The 20,758-nt window shown below is 51.7% G+C and overlaps 5 protein-coding genes across 5 annotated transcripts; 2 read left to right on the top strand and 3 right to left on the bottom strand.

Annotated features, from left to right (window-relative positions):
• Window positions 1-66: 66 nt before the first annotated feature.
• Window positions 67-2,231, bottom strand: SAPIO_CDS5868 (Dual-specificity kinase; the record flags this gene model as incomplete). Its single annotated transcript, XM_016788107.1, has 6 exons — window positions 67-306; window positions 364-451; window positions 534-996; window positions 1,092-1,439; window positions 1,507-1,588; window positions 1,665-2,231. The coding sequence occupies 6 exons, from the start codon at window positions 2,229-2,231 to the stop codon at window positions 67-69; spliced, it is 1,788 nt and encodes a 595-aa protein (XP_016642423.1).
• A 5,088-nt stretch (window positions 2,232-7,319) lies between these two features.
• Window positions 7,320-8,533, top strand: SAPIO_CDS5867 (uncharacterized protein; the record flags this gene model as incomplete). Its single annotated transcript, XM_016788106.1, has 4 exons — window positions 7,320-7,427; window positions 7,495-7,518; window positions 7,592-7,662; window positions 7,768-8,533. The coding sequence occupies 4 exons, from the start codon at window positions 7,320-7,322 to the stop codon at window positions 8,531-8,533; spliced, it is 969 nt and encodes a 322-aa protein (XP_016642422.1).
• Window positions 8,534-12,581: 4,048 nt separating this feature from the next.
• SAPIO_CDS5866 (Catalytic subunit of cAMP-dependent protein kinase) lies at window positions 12,582-14,546 on the top strand (the record flags this gene model as incomplete). Its single annotated transcript, XM_016788105.1, has 4 exons — window positions 12,582-13,592; window positions 13,698-13,951; window positions 14,051-14,425; window positions 14,519-14,546. 4 exons carry the CDS (start codon window positions 12,582-12,584, stop codon window positions 14,544-14,546), a joined length of 1,668 nt encoding a protein of 555 aa, XP_016642421.1.
• A 945-nt stretch (window positions 14,547-15,491) lies between these two features.
• SAPIO_CDS5865 (Patatin-like phospholipase domain-containing protein) lies at window positions 15,492-17,865 on the bottom strand (the record flags this gene model as incomplete). Its single annotated transcript, XM_016788104.1, has 2 exons — window positions 15,492-16,813; window positions 16,890-17,865. 2 exons carry the CDS (start codon window positions 17,863-17,865, stop codon window positions 15,492-15,494), a joined length of 2,298 nt encoding a protein of 765 aa, XP_016642420.1.
• Window positions 17,866-19,110: 1,245 nt separating this feature from the next.
• On the bottom strand, window positions 19,111-20,237 carry SAPIO_CDS5864 (uncharacterized protein; the record flags this gene model as incomplete). The annotated part of the gene is made up of 6 exons (XM_016788103.1): window positions 19,111-19,151; window positions 19,257-19,556; window positions 19,705-19,770; window positions 19,845-19,884; window positions 19,985-20,088; window positions 20,219-20,237. 6 exons carry the CDS (start codon window positions 20,235-20,237, stop codon window positions 19,111-19,113), a joined length of 570 nt encoding a protein of 189 aa, XP_016642419.1.
• Window positions 20,238-20,758: the final 521 nt, after the last annotated feature.

Raw genomic sequence — 20,758 nt, 5'->3', positions numbered from 1 at the left:
CACAATGTCCGAGGCAAGATTGCCTCGGCATGACCACCATCAGAAGACTGTGCCATCATTTGGAAATCATGATCGGATAGGCGGGAGGCGTCGGGCCTCCATGGAGAGCGAAGCCGCTTCCATTCGCATCCTGTCAGCTCGAATCTTTGCCGCCTCCGTTCCATCGTCTGGCTGAGCGGGCTCCTTGAACCAAGGATGCTGGAGTGCCTCCTTTGCGGTAATGCGGCGTGCCGGGTCGTAGACGAAGATCTTCTTCAAAAGATCCAAGAAGTTCTTCAGGAAAGGGTTCGTGGAAGGAATGATATCCTAAAGAGTATTACATTAGTCGTCATCTCCAAGATTGTGGGCCAGGGGGAAACGTACGTCGAGTCGCTTCATTGCCTTGACAAATCGCTTCGATGCTCGCGTGGTGTCCGGAGTAGGATAATCGAGCTTCAACCTCTTGAAATACCTGAGACAACGGGTTAGGTTAGCGGGGTTTTCCTTAAACAAGGTACGGATACTGCCGCTTTGACAGTAAAACGCCAACTTACTTCGAAGCTGGGTTGCCAGCATTCCTAGTCGCCATCTTGTTCACGGTCTGGACAAGGTGGCTGTCGATTCTAGAACCGACGACAGCTTCCATCATCGCCAAGTGTTCGAGGTTATCGTGGGTCTGGAATAGAGCATCGCCCGTGTAGAACTCCACAAGAATGCATCCGATGCTCCAGATATCACAAGGGAATGACCAGCCGAGTCCAAGAATGATTTCGGGGGCCCGATAGTGACGAGTGCTGACAACTGAAGAGTGGTACTCGTCTTGGAAAGTGGCTGAGCCGAAATCAATGAGGCGGATTTCGGTGTCAAGAAGAACACGTCTCTGGGTTGCCTGGCGATTAACTGTTGTGGACGAGGAGGGGATCTTCCTGTTGTATGTGAAGGTTTGATATGTGTTATCACAGAGAAGAATATTCTCTGGCTTGAGATCTGTGTGGATGAGGTTCAAGTCGTGGAGGACTAAAACACGAGTCAGCATGGTAAAAATAAACTTGCCGTCGCGACTTGATCACAGTGATAGCAGCAGCAGAACAAAGGGAATCTTAATAACTTACAGGCAACGCTTGTGAACAACTGTCTAGCAAAGCTCTGGATCTGGCTGTTAGGGAATGGAACAAAGCTATTGCCCTTCAGGAAGTCAAAGACACTCTGTCCAAGAAGATCCATTACAATGCAGATGTGGCCTCTGAAGTCGAAACAATCACGTAGATGGATACACCGGTTCCTGTTGTCCTCGTCGTTAGCTTTCAGAGTGGCGAGCACTCGAAGTTCGATCCGAGATGCATCTCGATATTTTTGCACAGATCGGATGATCTTGATGGCGACGGCACGGTTTCGTCGACGGTCTCGGGCTTGAACGACCTTGCCGAACGTTCCTTGACCGAGGAGTTTGATCATTTGGTCTAGAAAAAAGACAATCCGTCAGCACATTTACCTGGGGAGATGAGTTGTATGACGGATAATACGTACAGCGGTCAGTGAGGTCGGCATCGGGAACGACAATGTAGTGCCCGTCATCGTCATCGACCTTGACGTTCTTACTGTAGTTGTGCTGTCGAGGCAATTTGTGTCAGTAACTATCGAGATGCGTGTATGTGGGGGCAAATGGGGTAGGTGGCACAACTCACATCGTGTACAACACGGACGGGAACCTCGCCCGCCTTCTTGGGCGGTTGGGGCGGTGGCTTGTAAGTGATGTATGCGTCGCCCAGAACTTCTACCTCTCGTCGTTTAGCCTCATTGGCGACTTGTTGTCGGGTCCGCTTCCTCTTGTGTCCGAGTTGGATCTCGAAGTCATATTGTGAACCGGATGAGAGGGAAGTGGCGGCCGCAGTGCGGACTGTGGTACGGTCGGTTGAAATGGAGGCAGAGAGGCTGCCGTTAACATGAGGAGTAGAGGTATGAGAAGTGGCATATTTTTGGGTATAGTATCCGACTTCGACGTTTACGGCCTCGTCGTCCCGCTTTCGCTTCTTGACCGCATGGCGGGTTGTGCCTGTGCCATTGGTGTAGGCGTCTGGGGCACCATTCACTGAGCGTTGAGTCTGGGAAGGAGCGACCTCGGGCTCGGGCGTGTCATCAATGACGATGATTTCTTTGGGAAGGCCGTTCTTGTAGAAAGAAGACCAGTCTGGCTCTCGGGAGCGTCGTCGCTTGGGCCTCTCTCGTTGAGGAGCCTGATGTGATGAAGCCATCGTAGTGGCGTAGTCGGTCTCGGGACGTATGCTGGCAATGCTGTAGGAGACGCGTGAGGAACTTGTGTTGGATACCACTACCCCGTTTCCGGTGGTGCTTCCGTTCGAGATCACAGATTGAGTGTCATTCTGGAGCGTCGAGGTAGGAGAATACTGAACCGAAGTGCTCGAAAAAGATGGAGGAGGAAGTCTGTTCGAGGTCGAATTTGTGGAAGCGGACTGGAGAATTGGGTTTGTGGTGGAATGAGGGTGCGGAAGAGGGTTGGAACGGTACGAAGATGAGGCAGTTCCACTTGTCTGGTACGGGTAGTGGTGAGGGCGGTAATGGGGGAGAGTTGCCGTGGCAGTCGTCGGAGTCGACATGATGAGATGAGAGCTGGTAGCAGCAATACTCTTGGAAAAAGTTCCAGTCTGCTACTATCTTGGCCTCGAGAAGAAGAAAAAGGGAAAAAGAAGGGAAGGATAGTAAGGGAGGCTATCGGGGAGCGTGAGTGCGTGTTTTCGGGGAGGAGGAGGCGGTTCTCGAGTTTAGTGAAGGAAACCTTGGAACAAGGCCTGAGAAGAGAGGGTGCGTGGTGCGTGGTGCGTGTGTGCCAGTGTGGTCACTGTGGTGGAGGAAGGTGCCCCCGTCTGTTTTGCCCACTGCGCCAGTCGGGGAGTGATAGCCCCTGTGCTGGGTGCTGTGGCGGGCGGTTGTGTGCTGTGGTTGTGTGGGCGGCGGGACAGACGCTACAGTACGAGAAACTGGGAGGGGCGCCAGCCGTGCTGAGCCTCGGGAGGAGTCGCCTTCTCTACCGGAAAATCTGAGGATTTCGGGCGGACAAAGAGTCTCTCGAAGCGTGTTTTTTGGGTTCCGAAGGTTCGTGAACTCGTGATTGTCGAAGATTGCAGTTTAGCAGCGTCTAGTCAGGTTTGGAGAGGAGAGAAGTCGATGTGAGCGAGAGGGGGAAAACAGCTCTAGGCTGACGACGGGCGGATGAAATTCTTTGCGTGATGGGGTATTATTAGGGAAAGGATCAATTTTGATCAATCTGAAGCCCAGCCCAGTGCAGTTGCCACGGTTAGTGGGTGGCCCCGGCGTTTTGTGGGGGGAATCAGGATTTCAGTTACTCCAGCGTTCCAAAACCTAGACGGATTTGGATTTAATTGTTACTGGGCAAACGTGTTGCTGTTGATACTGTCTGACTGGGTGTTATTTCCCCTTCTTTTTACGGTCGCGCTTGCCGTCGTGCTAACGTCCAATTTTTTGGACCCAACCAAAGCTCCATGGCAACGGATGACATAGGACTCAGCATGCGAGGAACTCATATTTTTTTCTATATATAAATTCTTCAAAAATAAAGTGACGAGACCCCGTACTCGATATTTCTCTATCACCGAGCCAAGACTGGAAGGTGCTAGAGGTGATGCTGCGTCTGGAATTCTCGGTCTTCCTGACGGCGTGAAGCCCTGGTGACCAATTCTGGCTGATACAGTGAATTCCGGGATTATTACGTGCATGCAGATTACGGAGGCAGCATCGATCCGTTCAACGCTTCTCCTCTTTCACAGTTCCGTTTCTCCCTGTCTCGAAAAAGTCGTTATCACCTCGAATTCGACGACTCGCGACTCCGACAAGTAAACATAACATAACCAGCAATTTGCCATCATCAGAAAGGCGCACGTTTCTAGACCCATTGGAGATCCTGGGTCATTTACCATTGCCGTAAACATTGATCAGTGTCTCTGGATCGACCCTGTCCCCTAGGTTACCATCGTGACTTAAGACAGTGCAATATGCGGGCTGCAAGTACGTACCGACTCCGTCAGGGTGGCAAGGTCCACCGTTCCAGCGCCAGTAACTGTGCTGCCACTTTTTTTCCGTCAGATCCAGTCAAGTTTTGCGACGGCTAAAACGCCCAGTTTTTCCCCATGACAAAAAAGAATGCCTCGATCCGCCTCGATACCTTAATTGGCAACTAAGGGAGTCATCTACTTCGTACTTTTTAATACGTGTACCTGCACCCACTTGACACGTTATTTTCCCAAAATTGGAGGAAGGCGGGCGAGGTCCGCAAGGGCCAATCCCACAGGTTGACAAAGAAAAGTGTCGCAGAAGCGAAGCTACCGTTCGAGTATCGTGGACCAACATTGAACTCTTCACGTCTGACGAAGTACTTGACAGAACCCCAACCAGTTGTCTTTCCGCATTTCGGCCCAGTCGAGTGGAATTCTTGCAAAACTTCAAAAAAATGTTGCCCCTCCGTCGCCACCATGCACTATCTTGTCTCTATACTGAGCCGCTAAACCAAGAAGACCAATGGTATGTACCTCGAGGGTGTACTTTACGAAGTAGTACTTCACACTTATAGCGGGCTGCGGCCACGGGAAGCGGAAGGTCGCTTTGGAATCCCTGACCCGGTCGTACCACAAACGCGCCAGAAGTCATTTGCGTCCCTCTGATCAAGGGAACGCTCGAGGATTGTTTTACTGAGATTCGACTGTTCATTCTCTCCTCCCACGAGGCCAAAATGTCATGGATTCGTAGGCTTTTATTGCAGTATCAGGTGGACGGGACCTAGCGCCCACGAGATGGCTCACCTTAGTCTGGGGTAGACGAGCCCACAATGTTATTATCTAGCCAGGCCTGAGGTCAACCGCCCTATCAAAAAGTGGTATTGCGCTGTCTGATGGATGGGCTCGGCGGGTTTCTTCATCGAGTATTAAAGAATCAAGCAGTATAAAGTATGAAGTACGGAGTATGTACAATTCGCCTTTTAGAGACTTTCTCGCCGCCAAATAATGGTGAAACCCCACAGATAAACCGGAATATTATCTCAGTTCTCCTCTCCTTACTCATGCCAATGGACAAGTAATGCCGAGTTTGCGAGTCCTTACGAAGTAAAGTTTGGTTGAGATGGGGAACTGTACTTCCGCTCTGGCTGAGCCGATTCAGTAACCTTAACCCCTTGAGGACGATTGGGACCCGATGCGCCCCTCACCTAACACTAACCCATAATCGTTCCGTGTTGCAGCCACTGGCAGGTTCTGGCCATCTATGGACGACAAAAATTGCAATTAGTCCCTAAAACAAAGCGTCAGCATGTCTCAGATCCTTCTCGAGGAAGAGCCAACTTCACTATTAGTAACCTGTTCTTCTAAAACCGCCACGGTAAACTACTTATGATTACTGTTGTGTTGCTCGTTCCCGTATTACCTCGTACCCGTGAACAGGTGTCGACAAGGTAACTTTGTACGTGACCTAGGCATATTTGTATGACCTCCCATGGAGCAGAATGGGTGAGGACATGTACTGTTATCTACGCCTTGCTTGAACGATTTCTCTTGCGCTACTCATGCAGGAGCGCCTGCCTCCAGGCCAGACCATTGAAAACAGAGGATACTGGCACTAGTAAGTGAGTGCTCAAGGTTAATATTGGCCCTCCGAGGAGGAGGGATCATTCTTGAGAGACCTGCAGATCGCAGAGTGTCACCTCCAAGTGCCAATTGTTAAAACGATCCGTTTCCCCATGTGCCGTTGTAAATTCCAGAGGATCTACCCGACTGAATAGGGGAACGTGCCTCTATTCCATGGTATTTGACATCTTCGTGAAACGCCAATACAGGTATGAAAAGACGAGTAACTTTTCCCCCCTCTCTCGCAACCTTTTCTCGATAGGTAAAGTATGTTATCAGAGAATTCGTTAGGGCTGTCCTAGCCGGTCTTGGTAATAGGCGTGCCCAAACTTTGGGGCTTGAAGAAGCCGACTTGTGTAGTGTAGTCGGTGGGCGATGGCACATTCACGTTGCCCTCATCGGTTGAAAGGGGGTGGGCGACCATTTGATGTATTAGTGACCATCTGTGCATGCTACGCTTGGCAGCACCAGGGCGAGTTACCGGATGGCGGCTATTGACAATGGCGTGGTTTTCAGGTCTGTGGGCGCCTGTTCGCAGGTGCTTGTTCCCCATACCATCATCGATACGTCGATGTCTGATGCCCATTCACCCACCAATCTAAGTACAGAAACGGATGTGATCGATTTCGCCCATTCACTCTTTTGTACCAGCATTTGATCACCCCTCCGCCAGCTAAGTCGAATCATTTAGTCGAATCGTTCTTTTTTCGCGGCGTCAAGTTGCAGTGTATTTTCCCTCCAAGTTTCCGGTTTTCCCAGTCTAAGATTTCCAAAGTCACGGTTACTTCTCGTCGTTTCCCCTCATTCTCTCTTCCTTTTAAGGGGAATGATGGCAGAAGGTTGACGTTTAAGTGGGGACGGGCGATTTTAGTCCAAAGTCATCGATTCGACGGCAGGGGAGGTTCACAGACGGGGATACGAAGTAGGGAGACCTCGAAGCGGCGTGGGAATCCGTTGCTGTATGGTAAGCAAACTCGTCCGAAGGGGCTATGCAGTTATAATTCGGTGTCCTCTTCTCGACTTTGGCATATTCTTTTTGTTGTGAGGTCTTCGTTTCGGCTCGCATTTTCCACGTGCAGCCTTAGGATTCCCGTTGGTAATGTGCGAGCCTCTGCATGCGACCGGAGAGAGCGGTACCCAGTCCTTCAAGTCCAAGTGGAGTTTTTCGACGAGTTGTATTGAAGATACTATTTCATACAGGTTGAATTAACCGATTCCTACACCAATGGCATGACCTCGTTAGGCTTGGGCGAAGTAATTCTTACCAGCATTCATATTGCCCTGGCTCGAGAGGCGTCTGAGATGATATCAGTGGATGTGGCGCTAATCAGCCTCAAGACCAGCCCAGCCAAGCACAGACCATAGTACAATTGTAGCCATAGCCAAAAGTGCAAGGGGCCGGTTGAACATCGGAAGTTCAGTTTGCTTTGACGTAGAAGAGGACAGCTTTTGTTACCAGCAGTGGAAAACCCGCGACAAGGTAGAAGGAGCCATTGAATGCGTCTTTGGGGGAAGACGATTTCATCAACTGATGATCCAGCATAATAGGACTTGACCTAGTTCTTTCTTTCATTCTCTTGACTTTTTCCTTGTCTAATTTCGTCTCTTATACTTACTCTTTTCTTTTTCCTTTCTAACGATTTGCTCTTCCCTTCACACACCGAGACCTAGACGTACTCGTGACCAACAGCTATGCGGTTTACCTCGTGGCTGTCGGCCGCTGGCCTGGCGGCGCTGGCCTGGGCCAAGAAAGATACCACTTCACCGAAAGATATTGACGGGGAGGTCAAGAGCATCGCGGTAAGTTTGGTTGACTGTCCGAGTTCAGCCCTGACCTTGGGAGATCGGCCCACTAACAATATCTCAGTTGCGAACGCACACGTTAGTTCAGGTAGGCGACGTCGCAGACGAGTCCTCGAGCCACCCCGACAACGCAACAGCGAATACTAACCGGATATCTATAGCCATATCTTGACTCTGATATGCAAAGTCGGTGGTATGACTTTGGCGGAGACACTATTATTCGAACGGATTCGTATGTTACTTTCCAACGACCGACCCGGACTCTGCCCTCCCTTCACATAGCTAGGGAGCTTCGTTGAAGTTGTCGAACAGCTACTAAACAAAGCTCTTAATGCAGATATATCCGCCTTACGTCCGACCGACCTTCGCAAGCGGGATGGATCTTCTCCAGGGTTCCTCTCACGGCTACGAATTGGGAGGTCGAAGTCGAATTCAAGATCCACGGCAAGAACCAGCTGTTCGGCGACGGTTTCGCGATGTGGATCACCAAGGAGCGAGCCTCCCCCGGTCCCGTCTTCGGCCACGCCGACAACTTCAACGGCCTCGGCGTCTTTTTCGACACCTACAAGAACAACCGCCCCGGCGTAGTCTTCCCCTACGTTATGGCCATGTTCGGCGACGGCAACACGCGCTACGACAAGGAGACCGACGGCAAGAACACGGAGCTTGCCGGTTGCTCGGCTCGCGGCATCCGAAACGCTCAGGTCCCGACGAAGCTCAAGTTGACGTACTTCCAGGACAAGAGCCTCAAGCTGGAGCTTCAGTACAAGGCCGACGGCGAGTGGACGCAGTGCTTCGAGACCAACGAGCCGCCGGCGATGCCTCAGATCTCGTACCTCGGCTTTAGCGCCGAGACTGGCGAGCTCAGCGACAACCACGACATCATCTCGATCCGGGCTAGGAACCTCTACATCGCGCCCAGGTCCTCGAAGCCGGCGGCTGGTAAGAACAAGAAGCCGCAGAAGGCGCATTCGTACCAGAAGAAGAAGAGCGGTTCTTGGCTCGGATTCCTGGTCAAGTCGGTCCTCGTTTTGTTTGTCATTGCGGGTTCTTATGTCGCTTACACGGCATGGAGGACGTCGAAGAAGTCCCACCGATTCTAGGCTGTTCAACTGGGACTGAAGAAGCGACAGGATTATTGAGGTGGGCGCGTATGTTGGCTTTGTCGGTGAGCCTGTCATGAAAGCAAAAAAAAAACCATGGACTCTTCTATTTCCTCTTTTGCTCTTGCACTCCTGTCCCTAAGCACAGAAGCTCCGCTGTACGGCCATTTTACGAGGTCCCTAGTTTATATTCCGGGATTGCCATTCCTACCCCTCGAGTGCTACTGAAATACTTCTAGGGAGCTCTATTCGCGTCCCGTGTTCTATTTCCCTTGGTCTGCGGAAGAAGGATGTTGTATGTTGAGATACCTGAAAAAATTATGGCGGTGACTAAAGGGGGGAAATTCGCTGATGTTTAGACTTGATGGAGAGACTGGTCGGAGCAAACAGTATGTGTATGAAGGGGACCTTTTACTAGTCATGGGAGCAGGGTGTATCGGTTATGTATTATCAGCAAGCCTTTTTTGAGACATACATCACACAGACTTTTCTCCTCTTGTGATTCTCCTCCCTGAGTCGGTCGACAAGTAAGTACAAGGGATGCTCATTAGACTCCAAGTGGCGGTAAGGGCGAAGTGCTCAGAGCCCAAGCCTCCTGTCAGTGGACGATCGGCAAAGGGTCCTGGGTGTGAGAGTCCTGGCCACGGTTTCAAGTGTCGAGCTTGGGCTCTTTCAAACCAATCGAGGTACCAATTGCAGCAGTTGTTATAAAACCGAGAAGTTCAGCTCGAGTTGTTGATCCCCCTACCCAAGCCTACTAGTTCCATCTCCAAATACGAACGCTATAAGCCCCAGTTGCCCATGATCTCAGCTTTTGTTCCATGAATGCCATTGTCCACGCCCCGGAGCCAGGGCTATTTGCTTCGCTGTTGGTACAGTCAGTGGAGGGTCGTCTTCCCCCTTACACGAGAGCGACTTTGCTCTCACGGTTTGCTGTACCTGTGCGCAGGGCATCGCACGCAGGGGGAAAGCATCTGAGTAGGTCAAGGAGAGCCCCACGAAGGCTCTCGCTACGAATGACACGGTCGCTTCTCTTCGTGGCCCAAGATACAGCACATTTTTCTCAGATGAGCCTGGACCAGGGGTGGCTGACATACATCCCAAGGGTAGTTTGAGGAGATGCAATGCGGCTTAGTACTTTTTTTCTTTCCTTTTCCAACTTCGTACATGGCGTAACATTGGTGGGCACTTGGCGCATGGCCTGGTTACAATGAGATCGAATGGACAGGATTGGATATACTACTTCGTATTGTTCTTTTCCTAGAAATGGTTGGTCCTTTTGGTTTGCCTCACCTCGACTGTAGTATTTCCAGCCTATCTGAGCACGATCCAATATCTGTCCATTCATTGTCCAACTCCGCTCCACTGTTGATCTTGCGGTAATCAGGTGCTTAGTCTGATATTCTGCGAGATCGAGGATGAGCAAAGCCTTTGGGCAGGGAAAGGTACATACAGTTACAGCAGATGCCCACGGCGGCTTTAGGCCAAAGCTGGAGAGGTTGAAGCCTGGAGTCACGAGTGTTTGGTCTGATTTGCGCCTGCTGGAGGTTGGGGCAGCTTGGGGGCTGTTTCAACTTTTAACCCCGCTGTCGATTGTTTCCTGTGTTGGTCTGTTGTGCTGTGCTGGGACTTGCCGCCTGGCACGACATGACGCACTTTGAAGCTCTGACCTGACCCTCCCCAGATCTGCTACGGGGAAGGCGGGGGCTCTTAGTGCGTAGGTGTGAGTTGATGGGGGCACGAACTGTACTAGCTCAGAGGCAAGATCAATGTTGAGGTCAGCATAGTACAGCACGAGACAATTGATCGATCTGTTAATCCTTGATGTACGAAGGTATCGACGATTGTTCAAGGATTGCTCGACGCGCCTGGAGAGGAGTGTACGAAATAATCCAACATTCTACGGCACCATGATAACATCAATTGCATCAAGGTGTTATGAAGTACTCATCGACTGGGAGCTCCGCATTCGCCCTGGCTCCAATGCTGGCCATCGCCCCTGCCCTGGCCGACCATCCAAGTCAGTCCCAGCTAGTCCCGTCCCAAGCCTGGATCGAGAAGGGCCAGATTCCGAGTTGCCGTTCAAGACTGATTTGGCTTTTGCTTTTTGTCCATCAAACCTCTTGCTTCGTTGTCGATAGGTTTCTCTCCCCTCTCTCCATCCTCCCTACTTCGTAGGCACAGCCCTCAGCATCGGTAGAGTGATAAAGAGATGCTCATAGATAGAGCGAGAGACTCGAATTGTACGGTAATTACAAAGTATCGATGGCACTAAGCGGCTTCGCAGACATAGGCGTCTCTGAGGCTGTTACACTCATGTTGTCCAGTTCGAACCTGCTCAAAGCGCAGTGGCATACTTCGTACAATTGACAATGGGCAGGAACATTGAAGTACGGAACATTGAAGTACGCATAATTGTACACCACTATAACATCAATTGACCTTTGTTGGAGACAAGTACAAGTACAAGTACAAGTATAACTACGCAATGCGGCGGCTCACTGGGGAAGTAGCCTCTACGACGAGCAGCCAAATCCATTTGACGCATCATCATCCACTTGGCCTATCTGCCACTCGCCATTCACCATCCACCATCCCGCATCTCGCATCTCGCATCCGCATCCCGCAGAGCCAGAAACCAGTCCAATAGGCAATCCTGGACCCTTAGCTTCCAGCCCGCCCTGGACTCGCCAACTTTTTGAATTCCCATCTCCTCCCTACTACCTCCAAGCCTTCCTTTGCCTAGCTCTCTATGCTTCCCCTCCTAGTGAAGTCCTCTATGAGGTAATAGCCTGGCCAGCCGAGAACACCAACATTTGATCTCACCCAACCTGCACACCTGTTCGAACATGCAATTTGAGACTGGCAACTTTTCCATCATCCTCGTCCCCCATGCACTACGGTTAGTTCCAGATCTTCCTCCCTCGAGAAGCTTGGGCCGGTTGTTGCATCCTGCGTCTTAAATCCAGTCCAATTGACCCGCACCTGCCTCTCCTCGCTCCCCCCCCGGAACCCTGTGCTGTGCTGTGCTCTCCTCTTTCCGCCAGGCCAGCTTTAGCTCTCCCCACGTCTTGCTGCTACTGGTTACTGCTTACTGGTTGGTGGCTACTGGCTACTGGCTGCTTCCCCCCCCCTCCTCCCAAACACCACACAAAATCCTGTGCTGTGTTCATGTTCCTGTTCCCATCATATCCAGTCATCCCCACCAAGCTTGCCAAAGAGCAGTACTTTCGTACCTTGGCCTGATTGCGAGCTTTTTCTCTTTCCCGCGAACTTTCAAGAGCTCCTCCAACACTCGATTTTCCAATTAAATTGCTTGCGACTGCTTTCCCAACCAATACCACCATTTACCTGCGACCCAATTGGTCTTGTCGAATCGAGCTGGCATGTGCCTAGAGTGACAAGGTTGCTCTCGGGTATTTGGATTTGGAAGCTTCGCTTCTTCCGGTAGCCTGTCCATTTTTGCGAACACGCACAAGCACTCGGACACTCTCGACACCACAGAACAAAGGCATACCGATACCCACCCTGTCTTGCCAAAGGACTGGACCTTCTCTCCCTTGCCACATCCCAGCTGCGAAATCGATACCCTCGAAGTATCCCCTATTGGACCGCACGTACGTTCGCATGAGCTTGCTGCTTCTCTGAGCTATTGTTCTTCGCCGCCCGCTCCTGCGAAGCACACCAACTTTGGCAGACCACCAACGCCGAAGCCGCCCACCACGCTCCTCCAGCCTGTGTGAGAGTCCAACACCACGAACGAAAGACGCAACCACCCGGCGTTTGAGCGATTTCGTCTAGCCTATAGACCCGCCGAGCTGCTCTGCCAGTTATTTAAGATATTGCCGAAACTCTATAGTATTCTCCGACAAGGCGTTTTTTGTGTCAGAATCCGGAGCTTAGACGACCCCGCCACCCCCGCCGATCACATCCACCTCGTCATTTCTGTGTAGGAACTGCGATCTACCTCCTGCTCGCCGCGCGAATACGATCGCGACTCACTTTGCATTAAGTCAATTTCGGCCGGAGCTCCCGACCGTTCCCTCCTATGCCTCTCGGTTTTCTTAAGAAGAAAAGGACCAGGGAGGGCAACGGAGAAAACCCGACGAGTTCGCCCACAAGTCCTGTAGCCCCCGCCGCTGCTAAACCACCCGAGTCCACCCCCGTCTCTGCTGGCGGCGGCAGATTGCCCTCGTTCCCGCTCCCGCCTACATCCGCCGCCGCCGCCGGTGGCCCTGCGACAACTTCGCCTGCTCTCCCCAACACGTCACCCAACAACACCTCGCCCAACAACGCAGCATCAAACACAGCAGCAGCAGCAGCAGCTTCAACAGGCAACGAGGACGTCCAAATGTCGAACGTCACAGCCCAACCGGCCTACCCGGCCGGTTACCTAGCAGCTCCCACCCCCGAACATCAGAATCTACCCAGCATCAGCAATCTCATAAACCAACCACAGCAGCATGGAATCCCCGCCCAGCAACCCGCCCAACAACAGTACTTGACGCAACCGGACACCCACCTCGGCCAGACAGTTAGCCCTGGGACAGACCCGGACAAGCTCGCCCAAGCACAGGCAGCTTCGGCAATGGCTCCTCCTGCGCAGCCTACCCCCGAGCAAGGTGCACAGCAACAGGCGCATGGTGTTCAAGCCAATCAACCCTCGCAACCCGTGGCCGCGAGCAACCAGCACGCACAATACACCGGAGCGGGCGCCGGTGCGCAAGACAACCAAGGTCAAGGCCGTGTTACGAAAGGAAAATACTCGCTCCAGGACTTTGAGATTTTGAGAACTCTGGGAACAGGTAGCTTTGGCCGAGTCCACCTTGTACAATCAAAACACAACACACGGTTTTACGCCATTAAAGTGTTGAAGAAGGCGCAAGTAGTCAAGATGAAGCAGGTGGAACACACAAACGATGAGAGGAGAATGTTGGGCGAGGTCAAGCACCCCTTCCTTGTTACCTTGTGGGGTACCTTCCAAGACTCAAAAAACTTATATATGGTCATGGACTTTGTTGAAGGAGGAGAACTATTCTCACTCTTAAGAAAGTCTGGGGTAAGTTCCCCTTTTCGTTGAATTTCTTTTTTCTCCTCTTTCGAAGAGCTCCGGAACCACTTGAGAACGGCAGTTTCGTGTGGCATACTGACTTGATTCTGTCAGCGTTTTCCGAATCCTGTTGCCAAATTCTACGCAGCGGAGGTGACTCTTGCGTTGGAGTACCTCCACTCAAGAAACATTATATATCGGGATCTAAAACCTGAAAACTTGCTCCTTGATCGTCATGGCCATCTAAAGATAACAGACTTTGGCTTTGCGAAGAGGGTACCCGACAAGACCTGGACGCTATGCGGTACACCAGACTACCTTGCTCCCGAGGTTGTGAGTAACAAGGGCTATAACAAGTCGGTCGATTGGTATGTTATTTAGCCCCCTTTTCTGTCCTTGAAACTACTCCATGCTCTGAAGTGAGTACGAGGTATGGGGAGCAGTATTAACGGCAAACCCGGTTTTAGGTGGTCGCTGGGAATTTTGATATACGAGATGTTGTGTGGATACACTCCCTTCTGGGATAGCGGTTCTCCTCTGAAAATCTATGAGAACATTCTCCGCGGAACGGTGAAATATCCGACCTACATCAACCCGGACGCCCAAGATCTCCTCTCGAGGTTAATCACAGCCGATATCACCAAGAGATTGGGTAACCTTTACAATGGCTCGGCGGATATCAAGAACCACCCATGGTTCGCTGAAGTAACTTGGGAGCGGCTTGCACGGAAGGATATAGACGCACCGTACACACCTCCGGTGAAAGCGGGTGTCGGCGATACGAGTTTGTTTGACCGGTATCCCGAAGAGACGGAACGATATGGCCAGACTGGACATGACGAGTAAGTTGAAACTTCCCCCCCTTTTTTCAATTTTTTACTCTCATGCCCCCCGCGAAACTTAGCAGGCATAGGCTGACAATATCATCACGGCAGATATGGTCACCTCTTTGTGGACTTCTAAGGCTTCCGTGTGGGCTAGTCGCCGGAGTCATTGCCTCTTGATACAATTCTAGAGACCAATACCTTATTCTACAATCAAGTTCTGTTTCCTCTCAATCAGCCACCCGAACCTTTATGACATACCAAGAAGAAAAAAAAAACGAACATAGTGCATATAACGAAGAAGAGTATCACAGTTCTGAAACATACGGAGCGGAATTTTCATTCATTATCTTGTGTTCTTGCAATTGTTACGATTAAGGAGCAGAGAAGATTTGTCCAAAGAAACGACGAAAAAGAAAAACAATGGTCGGGCGTTTCGTAGGTGCATATACTTGACGGTGTATCCTCCATAGGCCATGCGAAGGGGATAGGGGGAACCGATACCTTTTCATTTTCTTTTCCTGCTTTCTTTTACTTAGGTACAGTACGGGTTTTGGTTTTCCTCTTTTTTTTCCCCACCTTTCTTCACCTTTTCCTTTTATCAACTGGGGTTCTAGGGTGGGCAATGGGGTTGGGATATATGGGGTGGTTATTGGGAGGTGTGGTTAAGGAAAAGAAAAACGGGGTTTACATACACTGAATTGACTTGTTAGTTTTCATCTTCCTCTTGTTTCCTGGGGTCTCTGGCGGGAGGGTATCATGTCTCGGTTACGGAAGACTTGAAGCCCAGCAATATATATATATATATATATATCGCGAATGGTTGCTACTGGGAGGAAGTTTGGGAGACACCTCCATATGACGTCGATGTTGACATCTCAAGCGTAATCCTATTCTATTCGTAACACTTCATCATATCTAGCATTACTCTGTCTCGGGGAAATGATTAATGCCAATGCAACAGTATAATACCAAAACCCAATGCATGAAACAACTGCCTACCAAAAACCCGATACTGCAAATCATATATAGCAACACAATGGGGTGAGGGAAAGAGAATACCCTCCAAATATCCCTCTCCCTCTCAGTCCTCCTTGTATGAACCCGCATACCCTTCATCTTCCATCCCCCTAAAGATGTGATGCTCCCCCATGACAATGCCCTCCTCGATGCCCTCGGTATCGTCCCCATCCGTCGTGCTATTCGACCCATCAGCAAGCAAGCTCCTCATATCCTCCTCGCTCAATATCGTCTCAATAGAACCCCTCCTCAACCAAGGCCTCGTCTCCAACCTTCCCTTCTCGACCAACCTCTCAATACGGAGCCTATTCGAGATAAACTTGAGTTTAGGAAACGCACTCTGCTGCCCCTCGTGAATCATCCTCGCAAGCCGATCCGGGTCCGGATCCGAGAGGATATTCCAAAAGTCCGACAGGATGCTCTTAGGCCAAATAGTAATAGTCCCCGCGAACGCGTCCTGCAACCACAGCTGGCTCCAATCCTGCCCCAGGGGTCGGGGCAGGAGCTCCGCGTGGCGGATGAAGCGGAGCCACTTGTTCATGTCGAGCTTGAGAAAGTTCTCAAACGTGGACATGAGGTAGCCGCCGCGCCAGCCGGCGCCGCGACGGTGCGTCACGGGGTGTCCGACGGTGCCGCGCGAGGAGAAGAAGAAGAGGTTGATGTGCGGGTTGACCTGGCTGACGATTGTGAAGTTTACGTTGAAGTGCAGGTTGAGGGCTTTGATGGGTATGTCGGTGCGGAGGCTGCCGTCTTTCCATTTGCGGCCGAAGGAGTAGGGGACGAGCGTGCCCTCGCGCGTCTTCATCATGAGCACGACGGGGTTGAGGATGCCCGGGACGGCGGCGGAGGCTAACACGGCGGACCAGATGACGCAATCGGGGCTCGTGAGGTAGTTACAGAGGATGGTGGGGGAATGGGGATCCGAGGGCACGCATGAGACGTTGAGGATTCGCCCCGTGCGCTGGTACGCCTCCCGGAAGGTCATGGACCCGCGCGACCACCAGGTCGCGCGGTCAGCCCAATCGATGGCGTCGAACCTCGCTCCCGTCTTCCACCACCGGGGGAGCCAGGTGAAGATGGATTCTCGGCAGGCGGTGATGCGGGTGGCTAGGGCGGGGACGATGAGCTCCTTGAGCTCCTCGTTCGTCCGGGTCGCGACGAGCGCCGCGACGAGGGCGCCGCCGCTGGTGCCCGAGATGACGTCCGGTAGTAGATCCGCGTCCAGGAGGGCTTTGACAACGCCGAAATGATAGTAAGCAAATGTGGCACCCCCTGATAGACATAGCGCGGTTCGACCGAAGTTGGCGTGCATCTGCTTGAAGAGCACCCTTCGGTCGTCGTTGGAAAGCTGTCCCGTATTCAATAAGAACTTGATCGTTTTCTCGGCTGTTGGAAGGCTAGTCAGTATGCAGCGGCGACGGGAAGAGGGATCAAAGAAGAGAAGAAGAAAAGAGTTCCTTACACTCATCGATGTAGTTCTGCACCAAGTTCTTAGTACCGTAGTACGTCTGGCTGTAGAGCCTCGGACCCTCGACACCCACAAAATTGCTCTTCACGCATGCCTCGGCCAAGATCCTCAGCTCATCCGCCGACTTCGATTTTCCCGCCCCCTCGGCCTTATCCGCACCATCCTCGACATCCTCCGCCTTATGCCTCAGCTTCCTCATGTGCTCCCACACGCGCCTGACCGTCTTAGAGTCATAGTACGCATACTCGTTCTCCTCCTTCCAGCTCTGCCGACCAAGAAAGCTATCGAGCTCCTTGGCGGCAACGACCCAGTCTCGGTAGTTATTCGTCGTGCGCATGTTCCTTCTTAACCTCTCTCTCGTCCCGCGCCACGCGAACGTCTGCTCGTACAAGTATATGTAAAGCCGCGTGAAGAGGTACGATATCCATTCGAGCGCAAGGATGCCCGTGACGCCCAGCAGCAGCGGCCACTTGAGCAGATTATACAGGTAGCCCTCGCGGGTCTCGTCCTTGGTCCTCTCGCCCAACAACGAGTGCACGGGCGCCGCCGTCCTCCTCTTCTTCCGCCTTTGCGGCTTCTTGATCTTCTCGTTCACGGGCGCCCAGTCGTTCTGCGCCGATATGAACACGGGCGGCTGCTGTGTCAGGGACAGCGTCTGTCGGAAATCGGGTGTGGTCCCGTTGCCGCCCGGCGCAGGGGACGCTGGCGAGTCAGTCTCGTGGGAATCGACATCGGAAGGGCGGAGTCTAGGACTGCGGATCGTTGAGAAACTCGTCCGCCTTGGGGACGTCAGCTCGTCGATGGGGGTCTGGAAGTCTGGCGCATGGAGGGCGTTCGCGAAGGCTTCAATGCCCTCTGGGTCGGAGAAGTCCTCGGCGATCTCGGGGACGCTCGAGGGGTCGTAGGACTGGGGCGAGAAGCCGTACTTGGAGTCGCTGGACTGGAAGAAGCTGTTGCGTCGCCCGGGCATGGTTGATAGTAGGTTTGTGGTTATAAGTTATATAGGTGGGGTGGATCCACGGGGGCCCATGTCGCAATGCTGCAGCTTAAAGCGTAATGCAGCACAACTAGAGGATCAATAATGTGCTATCGCTGTTGTGTTAAACGTGGGGTAAAGTAAGGTTGCAGTAGGGGTCCTTTAAGGTATTATAATAAATCTACCATCCTGCAATTCTAGAAAATACGAAGGCGAAGAAGACCACGGAACAAAAGGTCGACGCTAAAGTTGATGGTTGGGGTGGAACATTAGAACATCTTGTTGGGAAAAGGTGAAGCAACCTGCTGTTAATACTGTGCAATCGCAGCCAATGTCACAGTCAAATCAATGTGAGCCAGTTCGGTCATTCGGTCATTCCACCCGCCCAAGATCGGGTCGTGCCGCCTCGACACAGCTGACGTCGTTGTCACGTGTCGCCAGTTGGCAGAGACAATGAACTGCTATGAAGGCCAAAGAGACAAAGTGAGTTCAACGGCGTCATCGGACATCCCCTTACCAGTCTGCGCCCTGGTTGGATTGTTATGCCGCCACCTCCAAGGCATCCCTGGTACGAGAGAGACGAACAGTCTCCTTGAGGCTAACTGTAAATAGTATGCGCCCCCCCCCCTTCCCTTCCCAACTGCACCACCTCGCAGTCCGAAGGAAGCATCCAGATGGACCGCACCACCCTACCCCAAACCTCGGCACTCAACAACGGGAAGGCGTACGCGTGTCTTCTCCGGCGTGGCAAGGTGAGAGATGGCAAAAGCAACATATCATCCAAAATAATCTAGTTTAAAACAAAAATATGAATTGCATGAATCTTCCAGCTGGGAAATGGTACAGCCTAGGCGTATCTAATCATCGCTTGTGTTGTGTTTGACCTCCACGAGAACAAAAAAAAAAAAAAAGAAAAGAAAAAGAAAAAGAAAAAGAAACAAAGGGGAGCCTGAACTCCATCCAAATTGAAACGTCTTCCAGACACCCACGTCGTTCATGCCCCAAAGTGCAAGGTAATATTCTCGCTTGACCTGGCAGAAAGTGTTTTATCATTCCGTTGTGCCTCGACATATCGGACATAAGCCCCCAGACATTAAGGTCGCGTCCTAGACATATAAAGCAGGTGCGCGGCCGCCATGATGAGTTTATCATTCCCCGGCGCTCTTTCTCTCATTCTATTTCCCGCTGCGCTTTTCCTTCATCCCCATGCGCGGCGAGCGAACTGGGCGTCTGCGATGTTTAGACGTATTGGGACAACCACCGTATACCGTCGCCATAGCCTGTATATCCCGTCAAGTTAGCAATCAAAGCATGCGATCATCCGTCGAATCGACAAGGTCATAAATATGACAAGCCCCAGATAGACCGAAAAATGGGAAGCTCACCCTGTCGCATGACGACGGAACACATGAAGACTTCGATAGGCCGGATTCCCTCAAGAGGCACCTTGCCCTTGCCCGTCGTTTGGTAGAGACCGAGCTGATGGCGAAGCTCGTCCTCGGAAATGGCGTCGGGGTGGTCGATCTTGTTACCGAGAACGACGAAGGGGACCTTCGCAAGCTCCTCCATGGAGAGAAGGGCGTCGAGTTCAGCCTTGGCCTCGGGGAATCGGTCGTGGTCCTTGGCGTCAACGAGGAAGACAATCCCATTCACCTCGGGGAAGTAGTCCTTCCAAAGACGGCGAGCTGCGTTGGGGGACGAAGGGTTTCGCGTTAGTTAAGCTCGAACAACCAGGTTCATGTCTCACGTCACGCCGCAGGGGGAGAAACGGAGTCGGGAAAGTCGAGAGAGCCGAGAAATACATCGTGGATCTTGACGCTGGAGGAGACTTACCCTGTTGATGGCCACCCAAATCGAACGTAGTGAACCGCACATTGCCAATCGCAAGCTCCTCGGAGGCTGTTATAGGTTAGCATTAACCAGTCGAGTCCATCCCAAGAGTGTTCATTGATTTGGAATCGGGTGTCTCGTACTAGGATGGAGGGTGGGCTGGAGGATAGCGACTCGGTCGTTCTAATCATGGCAAATAACGTTAGTTATGGCCTTAACACTGGGATCTCCGCGCTGGGGAGGCAGAGCGGTCAAAGGGTCTTGTGAATCGAGCAATATGTACCTTCAGCATGTGTAATAGTGTAGTCTTGCCGGCATTGTCGAGTCCGAGAAACAGGAGTTTGGCGTGCTTGTTCAGCAGCCCGAGGCTGGAGAGCACATCGTAGACTGGTCAAAGGCCAAGAGGCCATGGAGGGTTAGCTTTCCATCAACCCCAGGCTCAAGCTGCTTTGGGAAGAGGATGATAACAAGGGGTGTGAAAGGACCAAAGGGGGAAAAAAGGGAGATAAGCACATACACCAGTTGATGATCCACATATTGGTCTAATTAGGGCAGTGTTGGATATTAAAGATGTATATGATATAAAGGCGGGAAGAGGTGTAGATTGGGAGTTGCGAAGGGTGAAGTTTGGTGAGGCACGAAGCAGCAAGAAATCGCAAGGTGCAGTTCGATAAGGTGGACTTAATAGTGTCGTGTCGGATAGGAGCATAGCACCATAATTGGAGAGGCTCATGGCTGCAGTCCCCAAAAATACTGGTTGTTTGCGCCTTAAATTTGAGGCACCAATGTAGAGCAAGGATTTGGACAGCACAGCATCTTTTCGAGGCCCCCATAAAATTCAAGTCTTAACAACCATTGCAACATATTGACAAAGTGAAGCTAAATAATCTCAATAACAGATCTAGAGAGCCCGTGTGACCTGTGACGTAGAATCAGGCCTCATCACCTCTTTCCTATCCTTCTATGGCTAGTTTCTCATGCAAGATGCAAACATGAAGTGAATGACTTGGCATCATTGATCTCGATTCAAGCTAATCTACGCTGTTTTCGACTGTCC

This window comes from Scedosporium apiospermum (genome assembly GCF_000732125.1).
Source record: "Scedosporium apiospermum strain IHEM 14462 chromosome Unknown SEQ_SAPIO_0099, whole genome shotgun sequence".
NCBI classification, from domain to species: Eukaryota; Fungi; Ascomycota; class Sordariomycetes; order Microascales; family Microascaceae; genus Scedosporium; species Scedosporium apiospermum.
Note: the sequence above shows the minus strand (reverse complement) of the source record. Positions and strands in the feature narration are given on the sequence as shown.